This window comes from Melozone crissalis, unplaced genomic scaffold (genome assembly GCF_028551555.1).
Source record: "Melozone crissalis strain CALT ecotype California unplaced genomic scaffold, PUWL_Pcris_2 ptg000013l_1, whole genome shotgun sequence".
NCBI classification, from domain to species: Eukaryota; Metazoa; Chordata; class Aves; order Passeriformes; family Passerellidae; genus Melozone; species Melozone crissalis.
Window position 1 is genome coordinate 24,320,721 of NW_026535791.1, and position 27,488 is coordinate 24,348,208.

The 27,488-nt window shown below is 35.5% G+C and overlaps 1 protein-coding gene across 4 annotated transcripts in view; it reads right to left on the reverse strand.

Moving 5' to 3' along the window:
- Positions 1 to 1,247: 1,247 nt before the first annotated feature.
- The window catches only part of DACH1 (dachshund family transcription factor 1), a 351,627-nt gene continuing 325,386 nt past the window's right edge, over positions 1,248 to 27,488 (reverse strand). For all 4 annotated transcript variants that reach the window (XM_054271829.1, XM_054271831.1, XM_054271828.1 and 1 more), the window contains one exon: positions 1,248 to 4,019. In XM_054271829.1, the coding sequence (XP_054127804.1) occupies positions 3,982 to 4,019 (38 nt within the window). In that variant the 3' untranslated portion in view covers positions 1,248 to 3,981. The remainder of the gene's footprint in view (positions 4,020 to 27,488) is intronic.

Sequence of the window (27,488 nt, forward strand, 5' to 3'; positions counted from 1 at the left end):
TAGGGTAGAACTTCTGAGAGTACAGATCCTTTCTGCAGAAGAGACTATTTCCTGGGATGCTTAAAAGCACAGAGGTAGGTTGCTAGTCTGTTACTGTAGAGATAATTTGGGTTTCAGCATGAGGCGGACTGAGATTAATGAGTTTGCTTTTTACCCTGCTTTAACTGTGCCAGAGTTTATAGCAGGGGAGCTGGCCACAGTGTAGCTGGGATCCTTACTAATTCAGACATGCAGGACATTTTAATGCAGGCACAAGGAGACTGTGATTGCCCTGCACAGAGATAACCAAACTCCCAATCAGCCAGCCAGCAGCAGCAAGCTGCTGGAACCCAGGAATCCTGTCAGCCCCATGCCTGCAGCCCCCAGGCCGTCCAGGAATAGTGGAATGGGCTTATCCAAGAAAGCTAATCTCTTCTGCTGTCCCAAGCAGGTCTGCCCCTAATGAAAACAGAAGTGTCCATGTTGGTATGGTTTGGAAAGGAAGGGAAGAGAAAGGATGGGAAGAGAAGGCAAGCCAAGGCCGGACAAGGCAGGACAATGAGGTACAATGTTCAGAACCAGTCATACCTCTCTGACTTTTGAATTTTATGTAAGCAAAACCCATGTAGTTCCAAATTTGCTCCTAAATAACAATCTTGACTTTGGAAAAAAGCACCCTTTTTTTTTTTTCTCACAATGCCACCTAAAGACATGCTCTGCCAAAGCCTGTTTAAATGTTTTAATACCTGAGGTTTGTTAAAAAACATGTTTCTAAACACGTTTTATCAAGTGAAGGAGATTTGAGACAAAACTAGCAGGATTACCCCTGCATTTTTGTAGTTAGAAGAATAATATTGTTTTGTTCTATCAATGTGTCCACTTTACATTGTTCAGCACAAAGCTTTGTGGAATAAGAATCATGGGAATATCACAATATAAAGGAAAAAGGTACAAATAACAGCTTCATAAACTGAGAAATGTACATAAATAAATCATGTAGATGGGGGCAGTTTGCTTAGCTGGCAAGAAAAAAAAATGGAAAATATGCTTGTTAAACAATAACCACAGAGTGTGCTTTTATGATGTTTTTCACCACAGTAATTCATATTAGAGATAGAAGCAGTTGCATGTTAAATAAAATCATTCAGCATTGTTCGCCTCACATTACAAAGAGCTGACTTATGTTGTTTTTAGATGCCTCCCATTAGAAAGTAAATATTCCTCTGATGTTATACATTTCAGAAAATTTAATAAAGATGAACTGTAAATAAAGTCACAGGGAGATTTCAGACAGTTTTATTAGCAGATTGTTGAAAAGAAAAGAAAATTAAATACAATAACAGTAAACGTGGTTCTCACATTGAAACCAGGCTCAAATAACTAGGCTACCATAGAAAAATTTCCAATTCTTGCATTATGATGTAAAAACAGATTTTTGTACAGATTTTGTACAACAAAATTCGTAATAACCTTTTTTCATTTTTAGAAAACTTTAAATATATAGATAAAAATAGACAATTTTCATAGGTCCTACATGAAGATGAGTATGTTCTGTTCCAAGGGCTTGCATAGAGCGCAAATATGGTTATAATATAGAACAACTAGACATTAATATCTTTAAGATTACAAAAGCATATAAACAATAACATGAGGACAACTTTTCTTCATAATCTATTAAAAAAAAAAAAATCCAAATCAAAACCCAAAACCAAAATACCAACCCAAAACCTGTAAAACTAAAGAGGGGCAAAAAACTTCAACTTACGTTAACATCTCATGGTCTGTAATATTTACACTGTTTTTAGCAAGATTCTTTCTAAACATCCAGCTCATACATTGGTTCCCCTTTAATCCTTAACACTTCTGTTTATGTACCAAGCCAAACACTGAGGCATTCCCAAAGGTCTTGAAAGAATATACTGTAAAACTACTAAACCTACTTACAGGTGACTCTATGCAAGGAGCAGAGCAATGGTAAATGCTAGTACATATTTCAGTTGTAGGCTTTTAATTCTCTTTCAGATATGAATGATTCAAAAGCTTGCCACAAGTCCATCTAACTTTACAGCTGTTAACCCTTTAAAGACTGTATATGAAAAAACTGGAGTACAGAATCCCATGTGTGTTTAAGCAACTATGACAATCATGAAGGAATCATGGTTAGAAAATAACATCACTACAAAGTATTAGACAACAATATTTAATGAAAAATATTGCTCAATATTTCTTTAAAAAAATTACTGTGATGTGAACTTGTATATACATCTTTCTATTGTTAAAAAAGGATCGTAGTGGAGTAAATATGAACTGCACAAAATAAATGTGTACCAGTATTGCGAGGAAGACCTACAAACTATAGAAGCTCAGTGCTAGAGATTACAAAACATTAGATTTTTTTTTGACAAAATAATATTAATATCCAATCAGAACTACTTTTAAAGAAATATTTGCTTTAAGTTAGGCATCTTAGACATTTAAGGTTTTGATATGTTTCCATGTAATAAATAATATTTTATATGCATAAAACATTAGATGAAGAAAGCATAATCACAAAACTTACAGTAATAGCACTGATTCACAAAATCAGTCTTTAAAGGGGTAACCCAAAAGTATGCAAAGCAAAGAACATAATTTTTAGTAATGTAATAAGCAGTGTTTTGCAGCTTACTTCCAGTTATCAGCACAAAGGTGAAAACACATATTGTAGCTTTCATAAAGACAGTGAAAGTAACACATAACCATCCATCCCTAAGACAAGGTGGGAGGGACAATAGACTTCAACTGTATCACTCAGTTCTACGTGGAATTGGACTGATACATCAAGTGTTTGTTAGGTTGTCTTTTTTTAGCAACATTGACGTAATATGACATTAACATATAAAAATATTTCTGGCATTTTGACTTGCTGCTCAGCCACAGTCCATTCTTAGAAGTGCACTAGTCAGGGCACTAACCAGGGCTCAATATACAAATAAAAGTGGCTGATACAGAATTCTGACTTGTTACCAGATGCTTAAGATCTCATTCAGTAATACTGTGACTCCAGGACAAATATTTACATGCCTGCATGCGTTAAAACTAGAAAGGTGTCTTTCTGACCAACAGGGTGACAAAACAATATTATCTAAAAGTTTCATTTCCTAAACTCTAGATTTCTACTGCATACATAATACCTTCCTTGTGTGATTTGTGTTATATACTGTACATGTGACCAACATTTTGATAAGAAGCAAAGTCTTTTATTTCATAAACCCCTGCCAGTTTACAATGAGAAATTATTATTCTTTTTTTTTTTAATTTTATTTTAGGAAAAGAGACTTTGTGAATGGTAAAACAGTTTGTTTACATTCAGCATTTCTTTTCACTTACACAAAATTCCATTTCACTTAATGTAGTCTAACATATATGTGTTGGTCTCTTGGAAAGCATGTGGAAAAAATGTCTTTAGAAGAAAAACCCACGATCATTGTTTGAAAACTGAATGTATCAATTTTTTCTTCTTTTACCTTTTTTTTTTTTCCTTTTTTTTTAAATAAGAATCCTCTTATGCCCTCTACGAGTTCATTTCTGAGCTGTCTTGCTGGTTTCGGTATGGTATAACAGTCTGCAAGTGTACTTGGACACCGCTGGAAGGATCATTGGATGTGCTCAAATATAGAATCATCAGAGGAGAAAGTCTGCATTCCTTGAAAAAGGGAATACTCAGCCTTGTTCTGACCGCCTGCAATTTTGGATACAATAGTCCAGCGCAGAGATGCAGATTTTTGCTGTGAGAACAGTGCTACTGTACATTTACAAACATTCTCTAGATCTCCAGATAGAGCCACAGGAGATAACCAAAGGAGGACACTCTTGCAGAATTCTTTACATTTTTGAAGAACATTGATAAATGAAGTTGAGGAAGTTGGTCTGAAAACGTTTTGTTTCCACAGAACTCCTTATGAGCCAATGTCTTACTGCAACGTTCTTTACCGTAGCACACGTATTTTCAGCAGGAAAAATTCAATACATGACAGTAGTTTTCAAATAAAGTCTTCCATCTAAAATATGAAAGAGAAACATTTGCTTTATACATTTATATCTTCAATGAATCAAAAAGAGGAAAAACCCCACAAGATTTAAAACCTCAGCAGAAGTAGTCATGCAACAAGTCTTTAAAATGTCCCCTATGGTACTTTTTGTCCAAAAGAAAAAGAAAATCATAAAACCTGAATGTCACCTTGTCAATTTCATCTGTCAGTGGTCAAATAAACTCTGTTGAAAATTACATGCACTTTGCAAGTTGTGAAAAATGTAGCAACTTCTGAAGCTTTAATGTATGCTGCCCTCATATCAATGCTAGGGCACTAGGAATGGAGGTGGAGCCTCTGTGCATGTGTTTTTACTGATATGCAAACGTAACTGAATAGTGCTGAACAGCAATTATTTCCTTCATGGTTGCAGAGCAAAAAAAATCTTCTTGCATGCAATAGTTAGTACTCCCATCACTAAAGGCATAGCTCACACTTTCTGATTTAGCTGTGTTGTTAAATATACCATGTAATGTAACCATTGTGCACATTTGTAGCTATTTATATAGAACCCAGTATAGGATATTTAAACGGTAGCAGTGAAGTATAGCCTCCTTCCCCCCATAAATGAGATTAACTGAACAATTACTATGTTAAAGATGTAAGCACGTTTCTCACAACATTTTTTCCACCCAAGTGAGGAGCATATATTTAAGTGAGATATGTGAGGGAACATGAGAAACATTGAGCTAACCTACCCAGTAACTGTTGATCTAGAAAAAATTGAAGAGAACATACAGGCACAACATATTTTCACCTAATTTTTAAGTACAAAGCAATTTTTTCTTCACCTGGGACATGAACACCTTATATACATCTATTTTGATAGCAGCATCATGATTATCTTTTAAAAAACAGAAAACAGACAGAAAATTTTCTTAGCTTTCTGACCTGTAGGGTAGAAAGTGTTGTCCCCATGTGAATAAAGCACATTATGAAGCAATTAATCCTCCCCAGTGCATATCTACTAAACACGACTTATATTTTAGAATATAAGCATTTGCAACTACAAACTATATCTCAGCCCTTAAAGTTTGCATCAATTTCTTATTTAAATCTAAGTAAATTCAGCAAATATTTTTAAGTTTTCAAAAGGTTTTGTTTCTGTTTGATTTTCTTAGTCTAACATTTTTATTCCAAATCAGTCTACAGAATTTTTTATTAGAAATACAGTAAAAATTAGATATTCAGTGAAGTGATTGTGTCAGATAAACCTGTACAAATGAATGCTGAAATTTTTGAAATGTTTTTTTATCTTTGAAAGATGTAGCATCACCTCCATGAACTTACTGTTAACAGTTGAGAGAAAGAAAAGTTAGTGTGAAAGCAGACAGAAGTACACACCACTCAGCTGTAAAACCTTCTGCACATCCCTTTCCAGTTCTATCAGAACTACTGGGGAAAGTGGGAAGATGTAAAATCACTCTGCTGCAGTGATTCTTATCTAACGTCCCTTTGTTTTCCCTTTTCCACCACTAGTTTCCTTTTGTGAGCTACTGGGGTATGCCCTTTTGCTGCTTTCTCCCCATCTTTATATTTTTCTACCCCCTTTCCCTACTTTTTTATGTTCCTAGCTTTTATTTTTCTTTTTTTCTTTTTATTTTCAGAGTACAGGATAACTTTCCCACTACATAAAATGCTTCCTCTCAAAGCCATTTCCATTCTCTTTGCTCTTTATGGCCTTTTTTTGCACTGAAGAGAAATAAAAAGGAATTGAGTAAGGCCTTAACTTAAAGACTTTTATATTATTATTTGATGCATGAAAACCAACCGAAATGCTTATGGGAATTCAGGAGAGAAAGAAGGAGCCCCTGAAATGGAGCTCAGTAAAACTGAAGGCCTGGAAAACCATCTCCAAAGAAAATCTGCATTAAGTACAGGTTAGCTACTGCTACTACTGGCTACATTTCCATATAGTTCTCCCAAACATACTGAATAAACACAATAAACATTTACAGCACTAAAGCTGTCTAGATACCTCTGTAGGAGTATTACTCTGCATATACACCAGCACTTTGGCTATCCTGAATGCACACTTGCTAATGAGTGCTATGTATAATCCCCACACCTTAACATTCTGATAACCTGCAGTTGGTAACTTATTTTATTATACTAGGTCTCCATTTACCTTTTAAAATAAAATATGCATTAAAACTAATTCTTAATTAAAAATACAGCTGCAGGAAGCAGAATCCTTGTAGCAGACAACAAAAGATGAACAGCAGTACAGTTTCAAGAGTCAGCTCTATTTTACACTGCTTAAGGATCCAACCTGGCAGTGAAATCAATAGGAGGTTTTTCACTTCTAAAAGATGACATGACACTATCGGATCCTGTATTCTGTATCCACAGAAAATGAATAAGAATAGGAAAGGGCAGCTCTACAAAGCACCTTCCTTACAAAGTAAAAGGATACTTGTTTATATATACAAGTTCTCTTCAATATCTTCATTAACAGGTTGGCCACAGAACTTGAGGGAATGCCAAGTAAGTTTGTCAGTGACACTAAACTGGGAGAAGTTGTTGACTCTCTCGAGGGCAAAGAGACCTTGACAACTGAGAGAGGTGAGCAATCAAGCCATATGAAGTTTAACAAGGGCAAGTGCTGGATTCAGTACCTGGGATGGAGAATCCTGGTGGTATGCATACACTAGACAATGATAGGCCGGAGAGCAGCACCACAGAAAGGGACCTGGGGGTCCTGGTCAGTGGCAAGTTGAACATGAGTCAGCAGTGCCCTGGCAGCCAGGAGGGCCAATCCTGGGGTGCATCAGGCACAGCATCGCCAGCCAGGCAAGGGAGGGGATTGTCCCTCTCTGCTCTGCACTGGGGCAGCCTCACCTCGAGTGCTGGGGGCAGTCTGGGGGGCCACAATGTAAAAAGACATTAAACTATTAGAGAGCATCCAAGGGAGGGCAATGGAGATGGTGAACGGTCTGGAGGGGAAGCTGTATGAGGAACAGTCATTTGGTCTGTTCAGCCTGGAGGAGACTGAGGGGAGACATCATTGCACTCTTCCATTGCCTCAGATGGGAAAGTGCAGGGGTAGAAGCTGATCTCTTCACTCTCATGATCAGTGACAGGACTTGAGTAAACAGCATAAAGCCAAGTCAAGGGAGGCTTAGGTTGGATGTCAGAAAAAGATTCCTCACCCAGAGGGTGGTTGGGAACTGTAACAAGTTCCCCAGGGAAGTGGCCATGGCACTGTGGCTGAGAAGTTCATGTAGCCCCTCATGGAGCACGAACAACGGGTGAATAGAAGTGTACTTCAGAAATTCAAAGACTTCAAACTGCATTACGAAAAACTCAGAGATCTGCAGAGGAACAATGAACTTGCATCTCAAAGTGGTGACCAAATACAACCCCTGTATTTGTCTGCTGTCTCTTTCCACTGGTGACTCCTACTGCCTTGCTCCTATCCATTTCTCTCCCTATTCTTAATGTTCTGAGGTTCTTTCCAAACAATAGGAACTTCTCAGTGCTGTTGTCAAAGCCACCAGAATCATTTTGCCTCTAGGTGTAGCCAGAGCTCCTATCTGAATACAAGTGGAGTATTACCACTGATAGGCCTTTAATGATTTCAAGGTTAAAATCATAGACAAAACCTACAAATCATGAAGGTGATCAGCAAATCGAGCCAGCTCATTCTTTGTAAGCCAATGTGAAAATGCCGCTACTTCTAAATCCTAAATCCTGAGCATGCTTGTGCCTTCTGCCTCCCCATCAGCTTTAATTTATCAGTTATGCAGGCCTGTTGCATTACTTTCTTCTGTTAACAAATGCAGAATTTTTCTATCAGCATAAAAATAATTTTATGTAAAACAAATATGTAAGATTTTAGCCACACAAAAATATGCATACAAACATATACTACACACACAAACAGACACATACACACTAAGGATGTTTACAATACTGGGGTATATTTTTAGCCTACTGAAAATTGTTGATCTGTGTTGAAGTTTTCCCCAAATTTACATACTGTTATATACAATATAAGTACATAAAACTTACTTTTACTCTGAGGAAGTCAAGCAAAAACACAAACTGGGAAAATACTGTTAAATTTCTAAATAGAACTGTGTGTGATTAGCAGATTGTCATCTGTTTTAATTGCTCTTTTGCAAATGGCAGTGTTCAGCAAGATCACACAAGCTCATGCTAGTAACTCAAACTGAAAATGCCACTACTCCTAAACATCATTTGTTTTTGTCTGTGGATTGATATGACAGAAATTCTACCCAGAGTGAGGGAGTATTTTCTTAGATCAACTCTTTTTAATTAAGATTCATTTTGAGGCTTTTGGATGAACATGTCCAAATAGTTAAAAGGTCACAAATGTTATAAAAAACAAACAAATGGAACTGACATAAAAGTTTGCAATGCTGAAACAAATCATATGTCTCAAAATGCATTCCCACAGAGATGTCATCTGGGTAATGATTCACTTTTGTGTTCTGTGGGCAGCTTGCAGAAAGTATCTCTATGGGCCCTGTATTTTCAGAGGTAAAAACACAAACCCACTCATATTAATATGCAACCTTGTAAGCTGATAAAAATGTACAATGAAATGCTAGGTTTTGTCTTCAGATGCAAACTAAATAAGTTGCTCATTAGATGGTAATGTGGGCATTTCTGCACTGGCAGTGCAAGTCCCAGTGAGGTTCTTTGCCATCCAAAAAATCATATTCTCAGAGTTGCTTTAAAAATAAATGTAGTAACAGTGATCGTCATGACTATAATACTGCAGTGTTTAATTTATGAAAATCTGCAAATCAATGTCCAAAGTGTGCTGTCACATCTTAATTCAGTCGCTTGCTATCTTACAAAAACCTACTGAGGTAAATTCTCCTCAGGAAAAGGATAGTGTCTTCTATAGTTAGGAGCTGAAAAGAACCAACCAAGTGACCAAACAGACAGAAAGATACAGCAGCTTGACACAGAGAGCTGATAAGAAACGAACTCCCAGAGTCCAGGTTAAGAAGAAAAGGACAAAATACTTTGTGAGAAGGAGAATCACAGAATGGTTTGGGTTGGAAGGGACCTTAAAGATCAACAAGGGCCACTCTCCTGTCATGGGTAGGGATTCCCTTCACTAGACCAGGTTGCTCAGAAAATGAATGACAAGATATGAAATCTCAATGTGAGCTTTGGAAAGTTGGGATGCCAAGGTCTGAATTATTTTTTAATCCCTTTTTTTTTTTTTAATTGTAACTTGTGAGCTATAGAATAATAAATTCCATGATCCAAGAACCCTTACATCAAAGTAGCCACAGTTTCAGTTGCTAGAAGTCCTAACTTCAGTTAACATATTTTCGTCAAATATCACTGGTGCAGCCCAGTGATAGAAGCCAATTTTCACTCAAAATGTGTCTTGAGGGTATTTGTGTATCTATTCATCTCTTTGTACTTTCAAAGAACAAAAGTTGATGTCTCTTGTTGTGAAGACAGGAATTTTATTCCCAAATATGGCTCTGAAATTTTCTGTGATTTTAGTTTGTGGTTTTTGCTGGTTCCTCCCCCCCTCCCCCCCTATTTTTCTGTTCTCATTTTCAAACTTCTGTTTCTTTTCCTTTTCATTTTAGGTAACAGAGATTTCGTGTACTGACGGTTTCTCAGTCTCTTTTCTTGTCCTTAGGAAGATAATAGCAGTGCTAGCTGAATCCTCTAAGGACGGTATTAGCACAAGTAACAAAAAAACCCCAAAAACAGAAACCAAAAAAACTATACATGCATATGTATTTATTGGAAATAAAAGGTTCTTCACTCACAAAAATCCATTTGAATGCCATGTCTATCGCTGGTGACTGAGCTGATCTAAGCTTAGGGTCCTCTTCTAAAATCACATGTTGCAACACAAAATCCCCAGGACTAGCCCATGTGCTCCTAAAGGCAGCAGATGCTTCACACTGGAATTGAGTATACTGTACACTGTTGCCAGACCCTCCAACCATTAAAAACTGCTAACTTCAGCTTAGAAGAAATAAAATATTTGTGACCTTAAATGGGGCTACTCATATCTAAATCAAAGCAAAGCTGCTCATTTGTGCTAAGTAACATAATAAATTGCATTTCCTGTCAGGAAGTAGCTTTATTGAAAATGGTAGCTATTTTCTCAGAAGTTATTTCCAGGCACCTGTAATCTTAATGAGGTTTGTCCCTTTCAAAGAACAGTTGTACGTGCATGCCCGAATGCACACAACCTCTTCAGCCCAGAGCTGATAAAAGCATCTGCATGCCATAGCTCAAGCACGTTAAAATAATATAACTGGCTGGTTTATTTGTTTTAATAAGATGGGGCAAATGTGAATCACAGTGTACTTCTAACCATTCATTCAAGCTGATGTTTTAATCATTTGGAGGAAGAGAAAGAAAACAAAAAGAAAGGGATGGCAAACAAATGGAAATGATCCATGGGATATTTGATAAGACAGCAGTGGGAAGTCAAAATAAAAGCAAGCATATTGTGGCAGATGGAAGGGATCTTAGTCAAACTGTAACCCTTCTTTAAAAAAACTTAAAAGGAAACAACTATTGTATACTCTTCGTATATTTAATTCCAAATTGAGACACAAGAGGATTTATTTTCCATCGAAGATGGAAGATAAAATAGGAGTCTAACTTTTTAATAATGTGAAAATAATTTATATTGAACTTCAGTCTTTTTCAGTTTGCAGAATGTGAGACAAAAAGCCCATCATTTGTAAAAGTCAGTCTGGGATCAACTGAACATAACTTTTCCTAGTATTCCTAATAAAGTGCAAAACAGTACATTGTCAGGGGAAATAATTCCTCCTAGTGTCTAGAGTTGATTGGAACTTTGAGGTTTTACAACTCAATACTGATAAGGAGGGATGGAGGGATATATACTGAGCTGCCATTGTTACTGGCAGCACAAGAAGATAATGTATTGGGGAACGTGGATGGATCCACTGCCATCTTCCATAGCAGAGTACAGGAGATGCAGGAAAGCTGGCCCAACCACTGAGGCTTTGAAATTCAAGCAATTTGTTCTTTAAAAAATTGCCCATCCAGTTTTTATGCAAAGATGGGTGATTTCACACTGCATGTTCATTAAACGCATGCAAATATGAAGTATGTAAACATATTTGGCCAAACACTATCCCAGTTTGCCCTTTGTGTAACACCAATAAATTAGTTTCAAATTTGCATATTGTTATTAATCATACACCTTTCATTTCTCTACTTAACATTCATGTACAAATATATTTGTGTTAGTAGTCAGTACAAATATTCAGGAAACTGAGATGTCCATGTGTTTCTTTTTAAAACAGCAATTTATATGTAGGAGATTTTAATTCTAATTTAAGACATAAAAATAAACCATGGATGTGTAAAAAAGAGCATCTAAACACCTTTTTTCACAGTTATTTTCAAATATTGAACTATATTCTCTCAGTGATTTTACCATGTGTTTTAATCATTAATATATACTTCCATTACTCCCATGTTACAGTGGGAGTAAGCTAAAGGTCAGCAATCTGGTCTTTAGTAAACTAACAAAGCAGGGGAGTACCTGAATATGTCACCTGCTATTATTTAAAGATCATATACTATGCATAAAACTGGCCATTTTGAGGACTGAAAAAAACTGAACTAGGAAGGTGAGAAATTGTTTGAAAAAAATAGATAATTTTTAAAAAATCAAACTGTCTTTTCTTGTTGCTTCACAAACTTAGCAACCCTTGTTCTATTTGTATAAACAGAAGAAGCCATATCCAAAAAAAGACAACAGAAATGATTAGTTGCAAGCACTGAACCTGAGTCACTAAGGCATTGTACTGCGTCACTTCATGTTAGTAAAAAATAAAAATTAGTAATGATAAACAATAACAACAGACACAAAACAGAACAAAACCCTCTCAACTGAAGAATCACGTGGAAAAGTTATTAAAGGATGAAGTCACAGCTAAATGCAATCAGCTTGTGAGCTTCCACAGCTCATTGTGTTCAGTGCTGTTTGTATCACAGTGTGGATAATTTTGGTGCTGAACAATCTGTCCTGCATAAAACAGTTTTAAGTTCTACAAAAAGGTATGCTTTATTTGTTACTGTATTTCCAGAAACATAAATGACTTTTTTTTAGTGTCAGCTAGCAACCTTGGATCTGATAGCATAAAATTGAAAAAGAATTGAATATTGGAATGTAGTTTCTGCCTGGCACTTTCTGCCTTTGTTTGGTTTTGGGTGTTTTTTTTTTGTTAAGGCCAGATGGAAACAGACTTTATTATTCATTCCTTTAGTCTGATCACTCTCACTTCTCTCCATTTTGCCTCCTTTTTTAGTGCCTTGCTCACATGATCACTTTTTAACACTAAATATCATCATCAAAATAATCTTACATACAAGACATCAATCATACAGTTAAGCTTCAAACAGACTTAAAAAAGAATTACTTTCTTTTTCTTTTTCTGGAGAGAAAAAGTGGTCATAAAATGAAATTGGAACAAAATATAGGAGTTCAGTGTTTTTGGAGCTTTCAGCAGTTTTTGCTGAATTACAGAAAGTATCTGTGCAAAAGTACATGTAAGTGGGTATTTCTTTGAAACTACCCTCCATCTACACACAAGACACAAATGCACACAAATCCTTCCCATCACTCAACTAGAAGCTGATACAGTAGGCAGGATACAGCTGTACACATCTATAGATCCTATAATAAAATATGAATAACAAAGATCTTTTATACAATTCTGAAAAAGTAGCATGGCTCATGATAATTTTGCTAGTAATAGTTGTGGCCATAGTTACTCTCCATCAACAGACAGTGTGATGTTAATTTCTTTCAGCAGATACAAATAATTTATGAAGATGAGCTTTTCTACGGTATTATCTTTTCTAGAGCTTTACTTCCACACTTTTGAAAAGACAAGAAAAGACTTAGATCTGAAACCTACTCCTACACAGAGCACCTCTTCTGGTTCATAGAATCACAAACCTAACTCACCCTTCACTCCCAGCCACAACTTTTCTAAACAAGTAATTTGAATTTCATGTTGCACGAATAACTAAAAGGCAGTCTAGTGTTTTGTTGTTTTCAGATTAAACACCACAATTAATACAAGAGTATGTAACTGAGATGCCATTTGAACTGCTGCAAAGTCTACTGGAAAATAGAAGCCACTTAAAGAATGCTATATTAGTCTGCATACATAATTCTGGAATGTGTGGAATTCTTTCTTAATATCAGTATCCCATTGGCACTCATTTTCATACACAACCACCCCTGCTCTCATCTGTGTGCTAAAACAGAGTAACCACCCAACACTAAACATGAAGAAATAGTCACATGCAGAACAGAAAGGAATGAGGCTGTAAGATAGATAGATTGCACAGCAGCAAGCTTATGGAAAATCCATTAAGGATGCACGGGATGTCAAAACATATGCAACATAACCTTGCTGCTTTTAGGTATTTTGTATGAAAGTAAGTTTGTGGCCATTCAGCTCCAGAAAAAGAGTCAAGCCAACAGAAACCAAACCTGAAGTCATGCCCTAGGAAATCAGCTGTGAACTGAAGTCACACATAATCTTTCAGGGCACAGGTCTTAATGAAGTTCCCAGGGCTTAGCATGAATGGTATAACTACAAAACTGAAAATAAAATACGCTCATGTTAACTCTGAGGGAGACTTCAAGGTGAAACATGTAAATGGGGTCTAACCCAGAAGTTAGCCATGAAGCAATACTTAAGCAAAAGGCTTTTTTTTCTTTTCCAGAATGAAAACTACCAGCATTTTATATTATGAGGGAACTGTACTTCTGTGGCAACTGCTGATGCTAGCCCTGGTAGGTTGCTTTTCAATTCAGAGCTCAAACTAGTTCCCCTAACTAATTGTAAACTTCCATCTTGAATACATCTTCATAGATGCATTTAAGTACTGCAGTGACAAGCCAATCTTCCCCATTCCCTCTCAGTGGTAACATAATTTCAGATAGGTACTTCAAAATGATTATTCTACCCTCCCAGGAAAAACTCAATTAGCCTTAGGGCCAGGTGGTTTGAATTTGGCACCACTCTGTGTCTTTGCCAGTAAAGACTCCTCAGAAAAAACAGCATGTCATGACAGACTGTGTCCTGGATGCACCCCACTACGGAAATCCCAGACCATATGGAAGCAGCATGCTTTCCCAGAGAGAACTTAACACCATGGTTCATCATCAAAAAGTAAGCAAGAGAAAAGAGAATGGCTAAATTAAACCACAGAGCAGTCTTAACCAATGACTTTGGGATCAAGTGACTAGATTGCAGCCAGAAGCAATGAGCTGTGCAAAATATCTGAAGTGTAAAAATTTTCTTGCTTCAAAGTGTGATTTTCTCAAGACAGGGGAAATGAAAAATGTTACTTCCTGGTTGCTTTTACTCTTCCCCACCCATCTCCCTCCCTCTCCCCATCTCTCCCAGCTTCCCACTTACAGTGTGTCTTGTCAATAGCAACACACTAATGGCATTGCGCAAGGTACTAGCAGGACATTCCCTGGAACAGCATTTGAGATGCTGGTTCCCCATACTCAAGGTGAACTTAGACTGGAATAATTTCAGAATAGGCTACTAGTATAAGACAAGGAATACAGTCGACAACATGCACATAAAATTAATTGATTTGCTTATCAGAGAAGAGCAACTGATCATTCCTTGTATACACATTAAATAATAATAATAAGAGACACAAACCAACTATTTTACAGGAACTCAACTCTGAGTGTCTTCCAGGATGTATTTAAATAATTTTTATGAATATATTTGTGATATGAGAGCCTGAAAATGCAGATTTTGAAGCCCATCTAGTACTATCTGTAATGCTGTGCTACTTAAGTAGAAAAAGAGGCAAAAACTGAGTATATCCTGAATATATTTACTGAATATCTGGCCTGGTAAATTCATTTGGCTATAAAGTTAATTTTAGCTGAAAAAACTAAGAAGCCAATGGTTTTGCAAGAATATGAAAAAAACCTAGAGGGAAATCTTATAAAATGAGGTTTTTTCTGTTCACTAAATGTTTAAGATCAAGCTCTGGAACTACTGTCCATTTGGAACTGGAATAACACTGATATTTGTGTGTTTTAATACAAACACAATTTGAGCCTTTCAATATTTTAGCATTGGGAACCAGATTGCATCAGATGGCATCGTTATTGCAGTGAAAGTGACTGTGATTGTCATAACAAATTTGATGGCAAGGTTGAAAATGGAACTGATCCTTCAGTCAGTGTACTACTTTTATGATGCTTCCAGTATTTCCAGTGAAGCCAAGGAGTCTGATCCAGCCACAGTATTTTATGTCCAGTTCAGCAATGTGCAGAGATACTGTTCTCTCTCCAATGGCTAAGACTGTATATCTTTGAGTCAGAGTATAAAGCTAAAAATGAAAGCAAATTATTGCTGCTTTTTATTTTATGTTTGTATTCAGTATAGCTTGATTACTTGAAAGGAGTTGTAGCCAGTATATTGCAGTATGAAACAATATCATGAAAAATACATGTCTTTTAATGCAATGGTTGCACCGACAGTTTGTCACAGGCAAAATCTGCAGAATCAACACATAGACAAAATAAACAAGTCAAAACTTAAATTATCTAATACAGCATTGTATATTTTCAACAATCCATATTCTAATTTCATGCACATAAAGCAGCACTGTAAATTTTTTGGTCCTTCCTTCATAACACTTTGTTTCCAAGGCCAGCTGTAGCACATTGTGATCCATCCTTTCTAACATCCATGACAAAACACACTATTATGCTATTGCTGCTTTTCCTAAGCTATTAGAGGCTGCATCACTTTTAAAAAATAAGGCTGACAAGAATATAATAGAAAAAATGTTTTTACCATTACTGGTACACACTTAGTGTTTCTCAACTAGGAAAAACAAAATGACATCACATTATCATTATATATGCTGCTGTCTCCCAGGATGTCCTTCAGGTGTTACGGAACCCTACAATGAGCAAAAGCAAAATATTTCTTTTTAAAGCTAGCAGTCTATTCTATAGAATACATTTTCCTCTTTACAAGCCAGCTGGCAGTTCACTGGAAGAATACTTATTATAGAAATATGCTGACAGCAAATTTTAGCTTAGATAGAACGTGATGCTGGCTAAGTAGTCCTTCCAAATGTGTTAATTTTAGTTTCACTTCCTTTAAACTTCCTTTTCTTAGCTGATTTTTTTTTTAATTTCATAGGTACTTGAGATACTAATAGAAATGGGTCAAATTCCACATCAAATCCATGAGAAAGCCAAATTCTTGAATTACACAAAGGTGAAATTGTTTTCTTTTATTCTTAATCATATCAAGATAAAAAATAAGCACTGTGAGAAAACACTATTTTTAGAATTACAGTAGATTTAACATAGCAATTGCTTGCTTTTCTGGTTTGCAATATGAAATTTATATGAGTATTACAGACATATTAAATATTAAACAAATATTAAAAATTTGTTTATCTTAAATTATTATAAATATTTCCTATTTCTCAAGGACACAAAAATGCCTCTTTTTTTAATATTAATGCCAAAGATGGAAAGGGCAAAACCTAAAATCTTTGGCCACTTTTAAATTAAATCATCAGACCCTCAGCTAGTTAAAGTTAATATAGACTTCTCGATGGCAAGATTATCTTTTTTTTTTTTTTTCCTTCAACTGATGAAATAGAGCAATTAAGTTGGAGTGATATTTTAGGAAGATGATTGCCTTCTTAACTCTTAACACTGCACAAAGGGCTGTCTGCCTGATAAAATCTCACAGTACAGTTTTATTTACATTTTAAGTCTAACTGCTTTTTTGCCTCTTGAATATTTTAAGTGAATGCTGAACTTTCATTCTCCTTAACAGGATTTCTGACCCCTCAGTTATATTAGGATTATAAAGGAGAGACAGTCCTGTACTACACCAAAATGCTGTCACTCAGCAATATACCATTTCTGATCTAATGCAGAATAATTAAGGTAAGTCAGTCTATTACATTTTTTTCTCAGATGATGATTCAGGTAAGGTACATTTACACAAAATTTCGGCTATCAAGTATTAGTTTGCTAAATCCCATAAAATATTTCTCCAGTTATTTCCATCTACAAAATTTGAAACTAACTATAATTAGCTGATAATAGTTGTAAATTGCTATATCCCCTCTCTTTGCCACTTTTTAATGCCTAGGACTCTGATCCATCACCAAAGAAAATATAAAAGCAGAAGTTAATAGCATAACTGAACTTCTACTGTGCCTTTCATCCAAGATCCAGAATACTTTACAAATATTAATTAAGTTTCACAACACCCTTGGTGTGACACCAAAGCACCGGTGCTGCCATCAAGATATCAGTAGATATTATTTCTTTCTTCATGCATAAAATCTTGGTTTTGGCTTAAGGCATTGGTTAAAAATGCCCTGAAGCATGCCAAATGAGGTATTCCTTTGCCTTTCAAGAGCAAAACATCAGATGTAAAGTATATAAGCCACCCCAACAAATGGTACCATTTTAATTCTGAAATCTATATTCTCCACTCAATTCTTTGCTGAAAAATGTAAAATGGGCAAAACAGTGACTCCTTAGCATATATTTCTTGTGACTGTGTCAAATCCTACATCAATTCTTTGCAATTAGACAATCTTGGAGTATAATTACAACCTTTGCTATAAAATGGAATTATTGTATGGGAAAAAAACTCCATACACTACAAACAACAACAACCACCGAAGAAATTACTTTCTCACCTCCAGAAACTGAATTCAGCTTTTCTGGAATAGGACTGAGCTTACTAAATTTGTTTGTAGCAGTCTATACTGCGGTACTCTAATTATTATTTTTAATGGGATGAACTCTACTATAAATATTTCTATATCTATATAGATACAGAAAACTCTATATCCAGTGAGGGTCAAGGGTGACAAGCACAGATGTGGATGCCTACATTGAAGACTTCTATGCTACATCAAGTTAATTCCAGCCCACATCTTGTTTGCAAGCATAACTACATTTAAAAGGCAAAACATTAACTAGTTGTCCATTACCAATCAGTAATGATATAGTAATAAAGTTACAGTAATATAAGGAAACTGTATGAGTAATGTGATACTATTTTCACTTCTAGAGTTCTGTGATACTTCCATCTACCTCCTTTTCTTGGTACCTCATCTATCTCTTTTTCGATCTCTCAATTGTGGCTGCTTTTGTTCTTATTTCAGAATCTTCAGAATGCTTTTCTGATTCTTGTTTCATGCCTTGTGCCTTGTGTAGCAGCATCCAAATGAAAAAAATGCTGCAAAGCTTCAGTACTAATGCAGAATTCAAATCCTCCTTTCTACATTTGAGAGTCATACTTTATGCAACTTTCAAAACTGGTCAAAGTTATATGAAACAGAAAAGGAATTGTCAAGCTTGGATATTTTTCTAGAACTGATGCAAAATTACCCATTTCTAACCTCAGTAGTTACAAGAAGTGACTGAAATGCAGCTGTTCTGGTGTTGATTACTGTCACAACTGATGCTGGAATTCTGAGGCAAGCAAAAAGGAAAATACACAACACATGAAATTCATCACATTAACTTCAGACACCTGCACTGAACATAGCTGCATTTGAACTGGTTTAGTAGACTCCCTTTATAATCAATGAAGAAACTTGGAAGTTGTGATTCATTTTCTTCAAAGGGAGAGATGTGTCTATTACTCTTCATTGACTTTAACAGGAGTCCAGCCAAATAGCTCAGATAAAGACATCTACCCCACAAATGTGTGAAGTGGAACATATCCCTCCCACTGATACTGTTTGGGTATTTTATAGATAATTACATTGCCTCAGCAGCTATTCTACACCTTCAGAACACGGAGCAATAGCTATACTGCCATTATGGTATCAGCAAAGTCCCACTATATCTTATCAGTTGAAAAAATTATAGGATAATGCAGTAAAGAATATATGACTCTGTATACCATCTTGATAGCTTAAACATCCTGTTTATTAAATTCTAAAGCACTCTTAAAGAGCACCTACTTTTTGGTCTCTGCAGGCTTGGCTTTCTCAGGTATTGCATGTCTAAAATGAATGCAAACACATTAACGTGTTTATAAACTTGTTCAAGGATTTAAGCAAATGCAGGCATATTGAAAATGAATAAAAATCCCATTGTGCTGTTTCACTGTGCAAATATAATTTCTTGTAAATTATAAACCCTCAATCATTTCCTTATTTCAAGTATATTTTCATTATTCCAATAATGTTGTACTCATCCTTGAAGTGAATGAAACTCCTTTTCACCTGTCTTACTAAGCACAGTTTTAACATTCTGTATAGCCACTATTTTAACTACACTTTGTCTTCTTCTCCACAGACTCTATTTCCAGCAATATTAAGTAGCTGATAGATTACTTTGGGATTTTAGGTGGTCCTCATTTTAAGTAACAGCCTTCACCTTTTTCCCAAAACACTCTATCATTGTCCTTTTGTACCTGTTTTTTTTTTTTTTTTTACAGAATTAGCTCTTAAATTAATCTAATCTCCTTGCAGTTCTATATTCAGATTTTGCACAAAACTTCAATACTGATGATTTTTATTTTCCCACTGCATATTGTCATTCTGCATATCTGGCTATTTTGGATACTGTCTCAAAGTTGCTGATCATAGCAGTGAGGACCGTCCTTTGTAGCTTACACTCATCAGGCTTACTCCAAGTTCAATCATTAAGTGCCAGGTAGTAACTCACAAACTGTTTTCTTTTTTCCTCAGCTGTTAGTCTTGCAGAGTATGAACTAACCCCATATCATGTACAAACTCCTGCAGTATTTTAAACTCCAACCTATGATGCTAGTCTCTTTTCCTGTGCATTACATCTGCATTACATTTTTCTGTGCATTACAATCTCTGAAGTAGCACAGGTTGACAATAATAAAAAATACCAAAATTTTTACTTTGTCATCCCAGTTTGTAAAATATAAAACCACAAAAATTATCATCAATTAAGAATAAAACTGAAATAATTTTGAAACCCTTGAAAAGTTTTGGTGGAGGGAATAGGGTTTTTCCAAATTTAAATGTTGCTGTAGTCAAAATGACACAGAATGTGAAATAATGTGTTTGTTTTTCAGATACTGTAGGTCTGAAGAATTTTTTTTTGTATACTTCAATTATAAAAACATTTAAAACATACAAACTTGTGCAATTTTTATTTTAATGAAGATGAGAAGTTCATTAACGAAGATAAATATTTCATTAGATGTTAAATAAAACAAAGAGATTTTTTGGCTTCTCTCAGCACAAAATTCCTTTGAAAGATTAATTAATACATGCAAATTATGCAAATTAGACCCATGCAAATATTTTATGAAGACAATTAAGGGAACCATTAATTACTGCTTTTTTTGCTTCAGTGAGATTCATTCATTTAATTTTAATTTCACTTTAACTGTTTTGATGTATAATCTTGCAGCTAAGAACTTTATCTTTCCTAGTGGGTCACTTAAACTTATAAATTTCATCAAGTGAGCAGCAACAGAAATCTGCAAAGATATTCTCTGGGCTGTGTTTAGTATCAAGAGAAATTTTTGACACAATGCACTCCTAGAAACTGCAGAACTGGAAGGGAATGTGAGCTCATTCTTGGACAAGGTTCAACTGCTGGAAAAGCAATTAATTTGCTTTGGCTGTGCTAATATAGGGGAATTAGAAAGTGTGACACAAGACAAATAGAAATAATTAGTTCTCCAAAATGATGTTCTCATTAATATGGTTTGAACAGTAGAAATAAAAAACATTATTGTGGCATGTCTGCATTCTGTCCCTAGCCACAGGAGGTAGGAAAATGCAACATACAGCATTTTTTCACCTTTGTAGTTTGTGTGGTGGTGGTATTTATTTTCATTTTTTATTGTAGGTTTTAAGAAAGGCAAATTGTGGACCTGATCCTGTTATCTAAAACCTACTGTACTTGCATAAAGCACGAGGAATCCCTACGCTTTTTCCTGTGAAAAGATGAAGCTATAAACCTAACTGACTAGGCTTTTCATAACAACACACTCAAGTTCCTAAACTCAAACTTTTATTTCAATATCTTTCATTTAAATAACATTTTATTACATGCAATACCCAAGGTATAATGCGTTTTTTCTGCAGCTTAAGCTCCTTTAGTAAAAATGCTCTAGCAAAGGAGTTACGTTATCCTCTCCAAATCCGACAACATAATTTTCTTTTTCCATAACATGAATATACACACACTCATTTTACAAGGTACACAGAGGGGAATTTTCACTTGCTCTCCTTAACACTTACCCCAGCACAAAGCTGGGTTTCCACAAGCAGTGAAAATTACTAGCTGGCACTCTTTACAAAAACAGGCTGCTAGAAGGCTGTTAAGAACATCTGCTCACTTACACTCTACATTTCTTAGCTTGTTGCAGGATTAAAGGTAATGGAAGACTATGTGGCCCCTTTAAAATATTAACTTCTCCCTTCCCTGCAGGTTTGCCAAGTTCCAACTGAAGGCACCTCCTTCTGAAAGTTTTGCTGTCCATACACCTTTTATCTAGAATCAGATATTAAAGTGCAATGACTTGATATCATTTATTTCTTATTTCAGTTAGGTGGAAAATCTATAGCATCTAACAGAAATAGAGATTTTTCTCTTTAAATACAAGGAGGGAAAATGTGGCCATGTGTTAACATTTTTGAAAGCTGATTACCACAATTAACAAAATCCTTAAGTGCAACTACCACAGAGGTTTAGCAAAATTACTCAATAAAATGTCTAGAACTCACACTGTAATGATTCATTATAAAAATTCTAATGTCTTCAGGGATGTACTGATAAAAAGTTAAAATCTATGAAAGCTTCCTACAACTACCTATTGCTTAACAACATGGATGTAGTATGTCCATGTTCCTAATTGGCTAAGACTGTGTCAAATATGTGGATGAATGAACACAATTCTTGTAAAATTCTGGGAAGTGCCTTCTTCCTTGACCCTTATTTCTGTTGCTAGTCAGCTGATCTTTTGAAACTTTTATGATATGTGTCTGTGTTAATGATTTCTATACAAACAAATATTAGAACTAACACCTCATATCATATCTGGTAGATTCTAGACTAGCATTTCCTAAAAATCTTTTGGTATTCAAATGCTGTTTACCCTTTGTTGGGATCTTATTCTCCCTCCACATTGCTAACTTCTTTCTCAGTTTTACATTTTTTGCTTCTTTCTCAGCTTTCTGTTTTAATTTCTGAGGGCTGTGATCTTTCTCACACCGTCTCTCTCCCCATACTTTGTATCTGAGTAGTCTAATCCATAAACTGAATTTCAGTCACCATATCCATGTTGACAATTGACACAGCCCTTTGTACTCCAGGTCTGTTCCCTTCTGTCTGACATAAAACCTCAGTCTGCTTTTCTGATCCTCTGTGTGCATGTGTCGCTGCTCTGACAATCTTAGTTTGAGAAAACAGAGCTGTTAATCATTCACCCCTTCAGATTCCTCCTCATCTTCCCCACTACTACTACTCTTAGTCACTATGAACTACTCTTTTAATCTTGTCTGTCAGTGAAGTTCAAAATCAAGGTATCCTGTTTGTTTGTAACTTCTGACTCTTCATTACAACACAGTGTCTAAATTTATTCTCAAAAAAGTCTCTGCCCCTCATTCTCCTATCCCTCTTTCTAGCTATAAATTCACATGATGTTTCTCTTCATATCTCACCTACTAAAGTTTCTGTCTCAGTTGTATAAACAAATTTGTATGGCAAAAATATTTTCCTAGTCTTCTTTGAATTGTCACTCTCTTCTAATTCCTTCACTGGCTCTTCCCTTTTAACAAGTAGAAACACAATACTTGAAAGGTTTTGCCTTACCCTTCACCTTGTGCATTACTCCTTATCAAAATGCTTCAAATTGGAGTGATACTTCCAAATAAGCATCCTCACAGTGCTGTCCACATTTAAGAAGACCCTCATACAATGCTTACAAGATGAACTCACTACAGCACTTTAGGTCTGATGCCTGGATTTGCAGATGAGTCTGACAGAAAGACCTGAGATCAAGAATGCTGCCTGAATCCATAATGTGATGAGAATACAGGTTCATGGACATATATAACTTCCCATACAAATCAAAAGCACTTACCAGCACAGTTACTAACATCTCATAGTCATTATCTCCCCTCAGAATTTTGTGTAAAGTTTCAAGGAAAGTGACATCATTTGGTTACATTTCTTCAATAACTTTAGTTTACTTGGTCATGAATGGGACAGTAATTTCAATACTGTTGTAGGGGACATAGGTAGGGATGATCATACCAAAAGATTTAATGAATACTCTTGCCCCACTGCTGGCAAGAGATCAGTTTACCTCTTAAAAGAAATGCATTAAAATACTTTTTCACATAAAACACTGCTGCTGCCATAACACACTTGTGGACAGATTTGCATTTGATGGCTCAGATTCAATTAAATGTTACATCTTCTTTGTGGTTTTGACTGAAACATTAAAAGGATGGTGTAGTAATGCCCACAGGCTTTCAGCTCCTGAAACACAAAAAGCTCATATTGGTTTATTTTTACTTCTATGAGTAAAAGTACAGCAGCTATTGAGCTTCTGTGTACACAAGAAAGCTGAAGAAAAAAAGTTCAGTGCAACTTTGGGTTAGGAAGCTGATGGAACCTACACTAATTAAATAATCAATTCTCCACTACTGTAGCTTCAAACCTTTGAAATATCTTTATGAAAGGTGTTTTAACCAAACTGGTTATATTTATGTAGAAGTATCTAGAATTTATGTCAGCTCTTTTTTACAAAAGATAAATATACAGGGTCAACTTGGTATATGACTAGCACTCATACAAAATCAAGTCATAATCAAATAATGGTAGGCAGCATATGTTATTGTATTTTCAAAGCTTTGTCTAACAAAGAAAAAACTTGAAAACACTTAGACCAGGTGCACTTTGTCATTACCCTGATATTCACAGAGGTTAGCTATCAGTCTGAGCAAGTGCAGAGCAGGCACAGATGATGCGCTCCATGTATTCTGCTAGCATGGAGTTTTGGGACATAAATCCTGTCACTGATATTCAAGTTGGTAAATTTCATCTAGTTTCCCATATGTCTGTACAATGAGAAAGCATGAGTATAGAATATATAAAAGGGAGGGCAAAACATGAAGGGCAGAATAAAATCTTGAGCTCTTGCAAGATTTAGGCTCAGTCTCTCTTATACCACAGATTTCTGATATATCCATGATCAAGCTCCTTAGCCCCTCTATATATAAAGATAATTGCTTTGTTCTGCATCACAGGAGTATTTCCTGATGTGAAGACTAAATCCATTAAAGACTGCAAAGTTGTTCAGATATTACAATGAAAAAATTTCTAGTAGATTTCCAGTTACTCTTGGCATAGCTCAAAACAATTTATCTGAGACAGCCACAAGGCTGCAAATTGGAATCAGTAGCACAAATAAAAAGTATCTATTTACTAAAACTGAAATTCATGCAGAAACATTATAATAGTTTAAGTTTCCTCTGAAAATAAATAACCAAAATTTACCAAACTAATTTTGGACTAGCTAGTTTTTTAAGAGTTAAAAAATTAGTGTTTTCCCATTAATAATCTGCCCTTAAATAGTTTATGAGAACTATTATGCACAAACACCCTTTCCTTCAGCTTGATGCCTGATTTTGTTTTGTTTCAATATACTTATTTACACTAGCAGTTGAAAGGATATATACACTTAATAAATACATTCTGTTGAATGTGTGCTAAAGACCAACTTTGCTTCATTACCTATTTTTAAAATATGATTACTCTTGCAAGCTTCATGGCCAAACTGAATTGTTTCTTTCAAATCAAAATGAAAAAGTACGTAGCTATGAAAAGACTTTAATATTGAATGTACAGATAGAAGTCAAAGATGTTCTAAAGAACAGAGAATGTATGAGAATATGCTAATACACATTAGCAAAGTTCAGGGCTGCCATATGCAGGACCATTTATCTATTTGGCCAAGGAGCCGATTTTGAGTCACACACGGTAAATATTATCAGATCCTTTTGAAAGTCAGTCAGTTTGAGATTCTTTAGAAATAATTAAAAAACACCCACAACTTCTTCTCCCTACTTGACTTTTTCCTGTCTCAGTCAAATGCTATGTTAAATACAAGGTAGTCCACAAATAACAGGGGAGCAAGATCTAGAGAAATTATCTCATGAATGTTTGTGTGTAAAAACTATAGGAGTGGCATAGCATAATCCCCTTTAGAATTAACACAGTGATAAATATATTTTTATTCAATATATACAATAAACTATGAATTTCCATTTAATATAACCCAAGTGTAGAATGTCGTATGTTCAAAGGCATTCTAAATGAGCAAAAGGGATTTGGTTCAACATCTGCTATGATTTGAGTCAGACTTCCACATCCTGTAAGTCTGCTTCCAGCTGCTGCTCCAGAAAGGCCTGGATGTTTTGGAAGCACGATGCAGATCTCACAGATGCACTGCAGCACCTCAAACAGCACAAGTCATCTACTTGTGGACAAGCAAATAACTTTTAAAATAGTGCAAGAATTAATGTTAAGATAAGAATATCTTAACTTCTCTCAGAAAACCTCATTTCAGAGTTTCAGACGTGGAGGGATAAGATAAAAAATTGATTATGACCTGCCTTGGTAGATTAGCTCACATGGCTTGCTTAGAAATTTTTTCTTCTTTGATGCAGATGGTGGCTGATAGTCAAAAAAGGCTACTGAATAGGATGGTGACCATTTGTATTTAATGGTTTAAGTCTCAATTAACTTGAAATTCAAGATTTGAAATATTATCTGGATTGGATGCTTCTTCTTACCTACTCAAGCTGTAGCACCTCTCAGGAAGGACATATGGATTTCCCTGTCTAATAGATTTCCTCCTTTGTGTGCTAAATGGATAAAGTAACTTCCTGGCTATTAGTCTACATTACTAGTTCTCCAAAGCACAGCATTTTCAGAAGAACTGAAAAATATTACTGTTATTTTGGTGCAAGAGTCGTCTCCCTCATTCTTCACAGAAGTCACAAGGAAAGTGCATCTATTAGAAAAATCCCAAATCACTAAATATTTTGACATGTGTTGATGGTGAGGTCTTAAGGATTTAATAGAAGAATGCAACAGTAATACTGAAATATGAAATTCATTTATATGGGTATAATACACAAACATCAGGAAATTTTAAATCTTTATAGAGCTTAAAAAACTAATGCCAAGAAACAATCCTCTTTATGACATATCTTAACATGACGTGATGTGATGTTTCTTTCCAGCACTTGTCTACGATGTAGTAAATGTGGTGGAGGGAAAAAGAACATAAGAAAAAGAGACAGCTCCCTACACATTGCCTATCAGTACAGGCAAATACTGATAAACAGCTTCCAGCTAGCAGGTCTAGCTCCACAACCAACCTCAGAACATTCTGCATTATAGTTCAGCTGTGAATGAACTAGAAATCCACTTTATTTACACGTGTTTCATGATAGGCTATAGAAATACTGTTTGACTGAAATAACGTTGTTTTAATCCATTTTTCATCCTGGTTTATAAAAAAATCAAGCCTTTTAGTTCTTTCTCTAAAAGGGAGAATGCTATTTATTTTTTAGCTGATGAGACTATACTAGAAATATATATTCTACCTGCCTGATCAGGGGTTTCAGTCACATTCTGAGGGAAAAGATGAAGGGGACAGAGTACTTCTGGGAAACAAAAATACCTAGGATGGTGCCTTGCAGTGCCCAACCTTCCCAGGCAGCAAGACAACTGGGGTGACCCCAGAAGTCTATTATGTAAGAATTCATCTATCCTATCCTTCCCTCTTCGAATAAGATGAACATGTAGGATGAATGAAAATGAAAATCAAAACAATTCTATATAAAGCCTCTGGAGCACAATGTGGGGTCTTTTTAGTATTCATATTGTCCTGAATTTTCCCACTTGACTCTGTTCATGCTTAGTCATTAATTTTACATGCAGTTTCTTTAAAAGTGAACTAAAGCACAATGTTGGAAGAAGATCTGATTGATTAACCATTCATCTCAGTAGAAAAGTCAGGAACATATCTGATTTCCATCAGCTCCATATTCACACAGCTATCAAATGAGATGTAAATTGCAATAGATAGCAATTTCAAATAAAATGTGAAAATTTTTATGTAAGAGTATATGTTGACTGAGAGAGTTGAATAAGAGTACTTTGCAACATATATATAACTGTATATTCACTCTGTGCCTTTCCTTTGCTTTTTGGGTAATAGGCAATAGGATTATGTACCTTGAAGTTTAAAGGTGTAGCTAACAATGACCTATGAACACTATGAAACAATTGTCTATTTATAGGTTACTGCCTGCAATCAATATCACCTTCTGTTTAAGTTAATCAATGTTGTCTTTAATTGATTAGCTTGGGTTGAA